Source organism: Anabrus simplex, chromosome 7 (genome assembly GCF_040414725.1).
Source record: "Anabrus simplex isolate iqAnaSimp1 chromosome 7, ASM4041472v1, whole genome shotgun sequence".
Taxonomy (NCBI): Eukaryota; Metazoa; Arthropoda; class Insecta; order Orthoptera; family Tettigoniidae; genus Anabrus; species Anabrus simplex.
The window spans coordinates 115,930,189-115,942,749 of record NC_090271.1 but is presented as its reverse complement, the minus strand read 5'-3'; the positions used below and the strand labels follow the sequence as shown (position 1 = coordinate 115,942,749).

Here is a 12,561-nt window from a genome sequence, read left to right as displayed (position 1 = left end):
GAGTGGACTTCGAATCAGCCCTCAGATACAGGTAAAAATTTCTGACCTGGCAGAGAATTGAACCCGGGGCCTCCAGGTAAGAGGCAGGCACGCTACCTCTATACCGTGGGGCTGGCTTATGACGAGTAAGTAATAATATAATTAATATTCAGGTGTCCGCTACTCTATTGTTCCATTATCCACTCCTAGAAAGTTTCGCGACGGGCATGGTCATCAGGTTGCAGACGCTGAGTTATGTGTAGTTTCCGCGGGTGCCAGAGCAGATTATGTTTAATAATAATTTTATATTCTTTAGGATGATATATTTCCAATGTGTGTGTGTCATAACTCTAGTACTTGTATGAGGTTTTCTGGCAACAGGTTATCTCAGTATGGCGTAGTCTCTTTTCATCATTTCAGAAAATATTATGATGTGCATGTCTATTGTTTGGATATTGTTGTGCAAAAATCCCAGCTAAATGTCGCTCATTGTGATGACATACAGTGTCCCTTATTTTCCTTCCGACAGGCAGTTATTCACTCTAATGTGCGTGTAAATACATCATGATCGGACTGCATGATTTAAAACCTTGAATATTACCAGGCCGCCTCTGTGGTGTAGTGGTTAGCGTGATTAGCTGCCACCCCCGGAGGCCCGGGTTCGATTCCCGGCTCTGCCACGAAATTTGAAAAGTGGTACGAGGGCTGGAACGGGGTCCACTCAGCCTCGGGAGGTCAACTGAGTAGAGGTGGGTTCGATTCCCACCTCAGCCATCCTGGAAGTGGTTTTCCGTGGTTTCCCACTTCTCCTCCAGGCGAATGCCGCGATGGTACCTACCTTAAGGCCACGGCCGCTTCCTTCCCTCTTCCTTGCCTATCCCATCCAATCTTCCCATCCCTCCCCAAGGCCCCTGTTCAGCATAGCAGGTGAGGCCGCCTGGGCGAGGTACTGGTCATACTCCCCAGTTGTATCCCCCCACCAAGAGTCTGAAGCTCCAGGACACTGCCCTTGAGGTGGTAGAGGTGGGATCCCTCGCTAAGTCCGAGGGAAAAACCGAACCTGGAGGGTAAACAGATGATGATGATGATGAATATTACCATAGGCAAACCGTGAATAAGAAACTGATATGCAATGGCTTTTAAGGAGATAGCATTCATTGGAATAGGGAGGCCCACTGATGGTTAACGATGTACTTTTTAAGACATTTCGTTTTATCAAGAAGTACATGTCAAATTTTGAATAAATGCACTAGTGTACTAGAGTAGCCACTTACCGAATATACCAAGACGATAGTTTATACTAACATAAACTATTCCTTTATTGATGAGGAACTCGGGACCTTGTGGTTCGTGGTTACCAGACCCCGATAGGAATCCACCTCCATGGATCCAGACCATTACCGGTTTCAAGGAGCCTGAAGCAGGGAGCTGAAACAGTGCAACAGTTTTAACGTACGAGGGATGAAAATAAAGTAATGACAACGTAGTCCAGACGCTCGCAGGAGATGGGGCATGCGCAAATAAGATATGAGAGATTTAATGCTGATTGCTTGCGCGAAATGCCACTTGGGGGCGTGCATGTGAAGCAAGACAACGAGTGGGAACAGAGCTAGGTTGAAGGAGGGCGTACACAGTATCCATTCCTTTGTTATTTTCTTTTAAATGAGTGTAGGTACATTAGTTGTACTACCCGGCATTGCTCGGATAGATTTTTAATGTTTAGCTTTAGGATTTGTATTATCGTTAATTATGGGTAAAGTTATATTTTTTAGAGTTCGTCATTGAGTCATATGTGTACCAAGCTTGGCTGAGGGCCGTGCTGGAGCATATATCCACAATCTTGATCATTTTTGGTGTTTTCTGTCCCATTACTTCTCACTCCCCATGCCGATGGGATTGTACTTGGACTTGGATGACATCTGGAATGGCAGTGTTTATCTCAACGAACCCAATGTATTAGGTTCTTTTACAGTTATTCAAGTGTGTTTGATTTCAAGTTTTAGATCAGGGCCTCTCAGGGTGCATGCGCGTGGTGCATGCACTGTGCACGGTGCAAAAGACGACTTGGCTTGGTTGACCAGAGTGCAGACCCCCCACTCCTCGATTTGGAGCAATAGCGCTTACTCTCTCTTTCCTCACGCCTGTCTCGCTCGCTCCGCCTGTCTCCCTCTGCCCCACTTGCGCCGAAGCGCTCCAAATCCGGGCTGACTTGAGCCGAGTATAGGCGAGTTGAGCCGAGCTTAGCCGAGTAGCCCAGAGACGAAGCGTCGATTCGAGGCATGCCGAGCGGCAGCGATGCACAGTGCACGGAGCTATTGCGCCTCTATCTGCACGCGTCAGATTTTGGACGTTTGATAGGCCCTGTTTTAGATTATTTCATTTTGGAGTTAAACTTTGTCTTCACGGAAGCCCGAATTGCATGGGAAATATATGATCCATTCAAAAAAAGAGTATGCATGTATTAATCGTCTCACTGTAGATATGGTGTACACGATACTAACTGTCGTTAAGACTCAGCAGTCAGCCTTGCGACACCAAAAACTGTGGATTGAACAATAATATTGCTCGTTTTAGACCATTTATTTTCACCTCATCTCAGTCTCTGTCCCAGTGGAGGCTGAATATGGGCTTAAACGATATCTAGAGCGTCACAATTCGTATCAGCAGGGACACATACACAATGGATTCTACATTAATATAAGTTATTTTTCATTACTTTTACATGTCATCGCCTCTCGTTCCTCGCCCCTAGCGGGTCTAGGAATTTCTCGCCTCAATAGTATTTTTTTTCTTTTTTCCAGACAGTAAGCTATATGTATATCAAGCTTGGTTAAGAGTTATGCTGGAAGAGACACAAATTCATCCGTAATTTCTGTCATTTCCGACATTTTCTTTTTTCACCCCTTCTAACCCTCTATGCCGATGGGGACTGAAGTTGAACTTAAACGACATCCGGAGTGTTACTGTTCATATCAGTGACCCCAAAAACTATGGATTCGACACTAACATTGGTCGTTCTCGATTATTTTTACATTTCACGCCCTCTCCTAGTCCGGCTCCATGGCTAAATGTTTAGCGTGCTGGCCTTTTGTCATAGGAGTCCCGGGTTCGATTCACGGCGGGGTCGGGAGTTTTAACCAATAATTGGTTAATTTTGCTGGCACGGGGTCTGGGTGTATGTGTCTTCTTCATATCATTTCATCCTCATCACGACGCGCAGGTCGCCCATGGCGTCAAATCAAAAGATCTGCATCTGGCCAACCGAACTTGTCCTCGGACACTCTCGGCACTTCTTTCTCGGCATTGCTGTTCATTTACCCCTTCTTCTAGGCGTGCTAGGGGTGTTATGTCCCCACAGTATTTTTTTTCAAATAGTAAGTCCCGTCTGTACCAATTTTAATTGAGAGCTATGTGAGAACATACACACATATATGTCCATAACCTCGGTCATTTTTTGACATTTTATTTTTCGCCCCTTCTCACCCCTATGCCAATAGGACATGAACATGGACTTAAGTGACATCCGAATTGTCACCGTTTGTCTGAGTGACCCTTAAAATTTTAGATTCGATTATTTTTTAGATGAGCCCCATGCCTAGGGGTAAAACTGATGGTCCACCACCAAAGTGTTTGTCTCCAGATAGTAAGCCATAAGTATATCAAGTTTGGTTGAAATTGCTCCAGTGGTTTAGGATAACACGTTCAACTTATACTCATAGCCTACATACTTCAACGTTTATATTATATAGACTCGCCTTTGCTCGTTGAATGCTCCGCCTGCTAACCGCTAGTTGCTCATCGTTAGGAGTGGATGAAAAATTGTGTCCTTCCACTGTTGATATTCTATATTTTTCACTGTTTCATTAATGTTTTTCACATCTTAAACAGAGCCATTTTTTTTTTTTTTTTGCTAGTTGCTTTACGTCGCGCCAACAACAGATAGGTCTTATGGCGACGATGGGACAGGGAAGGGCTGGGAGTGGGAAGGAAGCGGCCGTGGCCTTAATTAAGGTACATCCGCAGCATTTGCATTGTGTGAAAATGGGAAACCACGGAAAACCATTTTCAGGGCTGCCGACAGTGGGGTTCGAACCTACTATCTCCCGAATACTGGATACTGGCCGCACTTAAGCGACTGCAGCTGTCGAGCTTGGTAGCTACATTTTTAAACTTGGCAGACCTATCAAAGATGGTCCTATTATATGAAAGTACATCTAGGTCACGGCATTTTTGATTGCTATTTCCAAATAGCGGGTACGGCCATGAACCTCCTCACAAGAAACGCACAGTACTTTATAAATCATGGCAGCTTGTTCCCATCCTCCTATGTACAGCATTTCTTACCGGTCAATCATGATACAACGTATGTTGCTCTCGCCTAGCGACAATGTGTCCATGAAGTCGATCCACTCTTCGTGCGGTTTTGCAATTAAATTAATTACATAACATTGCTCATCATAAAAACAACCCAGCGGATTTCGTTGAAGGTTATAAATACTATTTTCAGAAATTCAGTGAACACGTAAAGTCATAAAACACTGTGCAAAATCAAGCAATAAACTTGTTGAATTATGTAAATAAATTACGTTTCTCTGAGTGAATGACAGGAATTTTACTTTTTTAAAAATGGAAATGCTCTCATTCCCATCCAAGGAGTAGTAAATCGTAGCTTGTACGCTTAAACCCTGTACCTTTGCAAATTGTAACACAAAAATATAACGTGTCAGTTTTCTTTGAATGTATAAATATAAGAAAATAAAACTGGCTATTCATATCGAGCGCAGTATGAATCAAACAGGAATATCATGAAAAGCTCGGCTTTCTTGTGAATATAGCGGCGTTTTAATACTGTACCCCAATCAGCATTTCGCTTCCTGAGTAGTGGAGGAGAGCTCCCTAATCACAATCTAACGTCACTGTTCCCCTCCCTGTAAAGTGTGTTCGCTCTTTCGCTTCCCTGTTACGTATGCTTGCTACGTAAGCTGTCCGCATTTACGTACGGCCATTCCTGCCACACAGGGCTAGCCTCAACGGCACCTAGCTGATTACCTCTATCTAAGTGTCATTTTCGCTATTTACAAGATATTCTATATAAATTCTGAAACTCTGAAATTTGCACATGTAACTTACTGTCAGGGAAAAAGCACTGTAGGATTAAGCCACCCCTAGCACCCCTAGGGGTGGATTTGAGAGGGGCTGGCATATACAAATAATGGAAAACAGTACCGAATCTACAGTTTTCGGGATCGCTGAGACGAACAGTGACACTCCAAATGTCGTTTAAGACCAAACGTGACCACATCGACACGGGGTGGGAAGGGGTGAAAAAGAAAATGTATGACCGAAAATAAGAATGTTCCAACATAACTCTCAACCGAACTTAGTACACATATGACTTACACTCCGGAAAAATGACTGTGGGGGCAAGAAATCTCAGCACTCCGAGCGGAAGAAGTGAAATCTGAGAAAAAAAGACCTATATGAGTACCGAACCCAAAGTTTTCGGGGTCGCCGAGATGAACGGTGACATTGTGGATACCATTTAAGTCATAGTCCAGCCCCAGTCGTAATGGAATTTGGGAAGGGGTGAAAAAATGTCCAAACTGACCGAGATTACGAATGTATGTGTGTGTTCTAGGGGCGGGGCTGGAAAGGGATGAAATTTAAAAATACTAGAAAACGACCGATATTAATTTGAAATCTATAGTTTTGTGGGTCGCTGAGATGAACACGTATACACGTCGGATGTCATTTAAGTCCGAGTTCAGCTCCATTGGTATGGCGGTGGGAAGGGATAAGAGGAAAATATCCAAAATGACCGAGATGATCGATGTTCCAGCATAGACCTCGAGCAAACTTTGTGCAAATATAACGTATTATCTGGAAAAAAATACTGTGGGGGGGGGGGGGGTACGAAACTTCTAGAATCACTGGGGGAAGGGAAGGACATGTAAAATAATCGACAGCGACCGATATTAATGTCGAATCCTTAGTTTTTGGTATCGCTGAGATGAATTGTGGCACACTGGATGCCGTTAAAGTCAAAGTTAGCCTCCATCGGCATAGGAGTTGAGAAGGGGTAAAATAAATATCCGAAATGACTGAGAGGCTTGTTGATTCCGTAGTTTTCGGGATCCCTAAACTGATTGATGTCCGTCCCAGTGGCTCATCATGTCCATAGCACGATGCGTATGTACGTACAGGTATAACTTTTTTAAATGCTATTTATTCGGGGCGTCGACCTAGAAAGATCTTTTGCCCCTACTTTGCACCATATGTTATGAACCTGCGTGTACTTGCACATAAACACCCAGTACCCAGGCCAGGGATATTAATCATTTTCAATTAAAAACCCCTGACCCGGCCGGGAATCGAACCCGGAACCGCCGAGTGACAGGCGGACACGTTGCCCCCTACACCGCGGAACCGGACACAGGTATAACTTACTTCTATTATTTGTTTGAAAAAATCAACTACTTACCAGACAATCTATGGTGCCACAAGGGAACCGTTTAACGCAAAACTAAATCATCTCAAATGTAAACTTAACATTATATATATAACAATATTTCTAAAACTACACAAGATTTCTTAAATTTTCAATCAACATCACAATAAATAAATCTACAAAAAATCACTTCAAAAAGTTAATACAAATCCTACAGGAAAAATTTAAACAAATTACCTGAGCGTAGCCGGGCCCTACAACTAGTTATAATTTTGATTAAGCGAAATAATGAAATTGAAATTATGATATTGGCTTGAAGTAATATATAAAATATCAGTTCTTAGTGAGCACAAATACAGTATACATTTGAAAATCATTTTCGAAATTCATCGTACTTCCAATTTCACCACATTACGGATTGAGTCGAGTCTTCGCTATATGATACTGTATTGTACTCCTGGTCACTCACCTCCGGTGTGTATACGTTCAGGAAGAGACAGTCTTCATCACTAGCTGAGGCTCTTCTACCGTCAGCAGGCTGCTTGCACATGTTCCCTTCCTGTAGTGCTTCCCGAGTCCCATTCCACGACTCGGCAGGGACAGGAGCCTGTCAGGGAGACAGCAAATGAGTTTGCTACCAAAACCTGATGATAACAAGAAGAAGTAGAAGAAAGCCAGGCTCAGAGCTCGGACGGTAGAGCACTGGCTTTCGACCACAAGTTGTCGGTTTCAATCCCGACTGTTCTGAGGTTATCGTAGATGTTCAGTAGCCAGCCTCGTGTTCATAGATTTACTAGGAAGCGAAAGGAATAGGTTTATGGTTTTCGGATACTTTCTAGAATGTATTAATATAGTACTTTACAGTGGGTTCATGGGTTCATGCTGATTTTGTGAAGAATCTGAACGCGAAAAAAAGGAAGACGGAGGTCGGATTTAAATTAATCACAACAAATGACGCATATATATACTGCATGTGTGTGTGTGTGTGTGTGTGTGTGTGTGAGAGAGAGTGAGTGAGAGAGAGTCACTTCTCTTCTCAATGGTGAACATTATGCGAGTGTGTGTCGATTTTTTCTAGTGTGATGGTTATATGATCAGTGTTGTGATGATACTGAGGTAGGAAGAGTGTGTAACCTGGTGTCAGAGCATAGGCTGCTCCTGTCAAAGAACACCAAGTGGTCCGTTCAAGGCTTAACGTCTCCATCCGACGGAGGAGTCACCATCAACAGTATCATATGCCCTCGCTGCGTATGAGCATTGCGGAGAAGTTTGGAACTGAAACCAGGTTTTAGTACGCAATCCAGTGACTATGAATGTTATGCCTCTACAACTCCTACTCTAATTCGCCCTGAACGTGTTTTTCGTTCCGCCAACGAGATTCGGACCCATTAACCACGACGACGACGACGACGACGACGACGACGTGCCAAACGTTTACCGGACTTGAGAACTGGATCATGGAACGTTATACATTATTCGAGCAATGAGAAAGCTTTTCGATCAGCTTGACAAGTATCGATTAGATGTCACTGTTTTCAAAGAAGGGATATGAACATGTATCGGAGTAATAGAAAAGAATCATCACACAGTATTTAACAGCTGCCACACGAAGGAACACATATTTGAAACTAGTTTTGTTGGTAATGATGAAAGAAAGCACCTCATTTTGGATTTTCAATTTAAATCCCACAGACTGTGCAAGTTAACAGTTCGGGGAAAGGTTTTCAACTATAGCCTCATCTGTGTACATTGTCCAACTGAAAACAAAAGCGATGTAGAGAAATACTTGTTTTATGATGGGTTGAATGAGCTGTATAGTGAGTTCCCAAAAGGTGACTGAAAAATAATTTTCGGGGGTATGAATGCATAATAGGACAAGAAGTCTGGAATATGCCTCTGACTACTAAATACAGAGTGCATAGCGAGACAAATGACGATGGGATCAAGATAATAAATATTTCCTGCCATTTCTGTCATAAAAGTATGCATAAAATGACGTGGAAATCTTCAGGTGGAAATACGTTTTTCAAATTGCCCACTCATGATAGATATAAGACACCTGTCCAACTTGATTTTCATAAGAAGTTGGAGGGGCGAAAATGTTGACTCTGATCTTTACGTTGTTCTTGAAAAATTAGAAGCAGAATATCTAATTATATGAAAGCACACAGATCAAGATCAAGAAGGTAGAGTGCTGAACGTGTGCTTCGTGCCACTGACCATAGAGTGAAGAAGAAGATTCTTTACTTAATACGTCCCCAGAAGTACTCCGAAAAGTTGGAAGAGCAAAGCAGAGGTGGGAGCAATGTGTGTGTCAGGACATCAGCATCCTGGTTATTAAGAGCTGGAGGAGCTTGGTGCTGAGCAGGAAATACTAGTCAAAACTGCTTAGGAAGACCAAGGCCCAAAAGAGCTGTCTGCCAATGGTGATGATATCTGAAATAGAAATCAGATACCCAAGTCTAGGCAGCCGTAATTCTTACGACAATACTGCCAATGAAAGAGATGCATGACGAAATGGAGCACTTTTTCTTAGTGAAAGTAGCAAATATGGTTGGGGAATGTCCCGCTGGGGTTTCTTGGCAGCGATGATTAACTGATATAGCGACACAGGTCTAATTATATAGCACGAACCGTATCATATCGTACCATTCCGTACCAGTCTGTGTGTGCACTTCAGTAAGTTGTATGATTCCATGCGCTTGTAATTTGTGAAGTTGAATTGTGAGAAGCTGAAGGTGGGCCAGTTCTACCCTATTCGAATTCGGTATTGTCGCCGTCAAATTAGTGACATAAATGTGTAGGCTTCTGTATTTTCTGTAACAGCCACATTTATTTCCGCTTAGCATATTATTTGGTGACATGTCTTTGACGATATAACCGTGACCGCCATACTGCCAGGTGATACGGGTTCTCCCGAGGCAAGTTGATGTCTTGTTTCTCTTGTCAAGTCATCCGGCGACTGAGCAGATCACGTAGCACACCAAGTCAACTCAAGGCCAGCGCGTGCTGCGCACATACACATAAGAAACGAACCTATATTGTGAATAATTGTTTCTCAAATTATCCAATCAAGACACACGATGTGACACTCTTCCATAGAAGTAATTATTTAAGCGAAGTGAAGTAGATCTCATGTGCTCCATTCTTTCTGAGATCGAGAGCTAGGTAATGTGTTGTTTTATGTTTCCGTTTGAGTCGTCAGTCCACAGACTGGTGTGGCGCAGCTCTCCATGCCACCCCATCCTGTGCTAAACTTTTCATTTCTACGTTACTGCTGCATCCTTCTGCTCTAATCTGCATGTCATATTCATACCTTGGTCTACCCCTGCCGTTCTTATCATCTACACTTCCCTCAAAAACCAACTGAGCAAATCCTGGGTGTCTTAAAATGTGCCCTCTCATTCAACCACTTATTCTCTTCAAATTTAGCCTAATCGATCTCCTCTCACTAATTAGATTCAATATATCTTCAACTGTGATTCAAAAGTAGCTTTCTTTCTGAGCAACATATCGTCCATGTTTTACTTCCATACAATGTCATGCTCCAGAAGAAAGTCATCAAAAACACCTTTCTGATTCCTATAGCGATGTTCAAAGTGAGGAAATTTCTTTTCTTAAAAAATGGCCTTCTTCGCTTGTGTTAGTCTGCATTTTTCCTCCTTACTTCTGCCATAGTTGAGCAAGTAACCATATTCATCTTCTTCCTGTAAGACTTCATTTCCTAATCTAATATTTTGTGCATCACCTGACTTGGTTAGACTGCACTCCATTACTTGCGTTTTGGACGTATTTATTTTCATCTTGTATTCCTTACCCAACACTCTGTCCATACCATTCAGCAATTTTTCCAGATCTTCTGCAGTCTCAGATAAAATAACAATATCATCAGCAAATCTCAAGCTTTTGATTTCCTCTCCTTGGATTATGATTCCCTTCCCAAATTTACCTTTGATTTTCTTTACTGCCTGTTCTATATAAATATTGAAAAGGGGGGGTGACAAACTGCAACCTTGCCCCACTCATTTCTCGATTGTTGCTTCTTTTTCAAACCCTCGATTCTTATCACTGCAGACTGATTTTTATGCTGATTGAAGATAATTCTTCGATCTGCGTATCTGACCCCAATCACCTTCACAATCTCAAGTAGCTTGGTCTAATCAATATCATCAAATCACTTTTCGAGATCTTCTCCTTAATTCGATCCTCTAAGATCAGATGAAAAGTCAGGATTGCTTCACGTGTTCCTTCATTTCTTCTGAATCCAAATGGATCTTCTCCCAGCTAAGATTCAAATTGTCTTTCCGATCTTCTGTAAATATTAAGTGTTAAAATTCTGCAGGCGAGATATACTAAACTAATGGTACTGTAGTTTTCACACTTGACAGCACCGGCTTTCTTGGTAATAGGTATAATAACATTCTGCGGAAAATCGTATGGCACTTCCCCTGTCCCTTACATCTAACACACTATACGGAATAACCTCGCCATGCTGGTTTCTCCTAAGGCAGTCAGTAATTCTGAAGGAATGTCACAATTCCAGGTTCCTTGTTCCTATTTAGGTCCTTCAAATCTCTGTCAAATTCTGATCTCAAAATCCATCAGCATCAACAACATCTTCTTGTTCCGGAAACACACCCTCTATTTCTTTACGTCTATACAACTGTTAGATATGTTACAGCCATCTTTCTTCCTTGTCTTCTTTCCCTAGAAGTGGATTTCCATCTGAGCTCTTAATATCAGTACACCAAGTTTTCCTTTATTCAAAGGTTTCCCCGATTTTCCTGTATGCAGCATCTACCTTTTCTAGGACCATACAACCTTCAACCTTATAGCTAGACAATATGTTCTAGAATGATCGGAACACATGCCACGCTTGAAAACCACTTGATCAAGAAGAGAAGGTACTTCATAAATCTTACTCAGCCTGTACATCAGACACCTCATCTTATCAACATTAAAGAGATGATTTCCACAACGACATCGTCGACCAACTTGGGACCAGACATTGTTGGAAATATGCAGTTAAAATGTTAGCGCAACGCCATGTTCTAAAGGAGGAACATTAGGACCCAAGAAGTATAAGCAGTTGTCGTCCAAGGATCGAGTCTGATCATGCAATTTAAAAACATTTTTAAATGTATTCCATCAATATTTCGTAGAATATAATACGGTATTTCTTCTAGAAGTAATATTTTCTATTAGTTTGTTGTATTTAGATGATATTTTCACCTTTTAACTTCACTCAGGTGTTGGTAGTTTTTGATGTGAATGTGGAGTGGATTCTATTATATTCTTCTAAATCAGGGCCTCTCAAACGCCCAAACTCTCACGCGTGCAGAGCGAGGTGCATAGGCTCTGTGCACTGTGCATCGGTACGCTTCGCCTCAACTCGGCTTGACTCGGATGGTGTAGTGTGCTGAGAGCGACGAAGCGTTTGGTGGTAGACGACGTGTTTATCAGTGAAATAGATAAGCGCACGACAACAAAATAATAGAGCAACCTGTTTCGAAGAAAGCAAAGACTTCCGAAAGTCCATTTCAATCGAACTGGGAACTTTCGTATGTTTTTTTTGTCTGTCGTGACGATAACGCCAAATGCTTAATCTGTGGGACGATAGGGACGATAATTACATGCGTAAGAAAATCGTCTGTTGAAAGACACTACAACAGACTACATTCGGAAAATTATTGTGAAATCATAGGAAACGTCAGAGAGAAAGAATTAAGGAAGTTGAAACATCTTGAAGAAGAGCATTCTATATCCACAAATGAGGTTTGTTCCAGTACTGTAGCATTTTCATTTTGGTTACGGGTTCTGCATTTTTTAAAATTATGTTTGCATTCCTCTCAAACATGTATGTGTATTTCTAATTCACTTTTTTTAATTTTTTTAATAACACTGGTAACCTTGTCCCATACAACTTGAGCGTCTCCGCTCACCACACGTAAACATTTCGCAGTGGAGGAGAAATAGCAGTGAAGGTGAGGAACGCGGAGACAGGCCGAACGGGCGAGACAGGTGTGGGGAGAGAGGAGTGGAGGCGTCTGCACTCTGGTCAACCAAGCGAAGTCGTCTTTGCACCGTGCACAGTGCATGCACCACGCGCATGCACTCTGAGAGGCCCTGTTCTA

The 12,561-nt window shown here is 42.3% G+C and overlaps 1 protein-coding gene across 1 annotated transcript in view; it reads right to left on the bottom strand.

Moving 5' to 3' along the window:
* LOC136877730 (esterase FE4) overlaps nucleotides 1–12,561 on the bottom strand; it is a 67,308-nt gene that overhangs the window by 42,300 nt on the left and 12,447 nt on the right. Inside the window, exons 2-3 of the mRNA XM_067151940.2 lie at nucleotides 6,897–7,034; nucleotides 1,254–1,407 (exon numbers count right to left, since the gene is read on the bottom strand). Coding sequence (XP_067008041.2) covers nucleotides 1,254–1,407; nucleotides 6,897–7,034 — 292 coding nt within the window. The remainder of the gene's footprint in view (nucleotides 1–1,253; nucleotides 1,408–6,896; nucleotides 7,035–12,561) is intronic.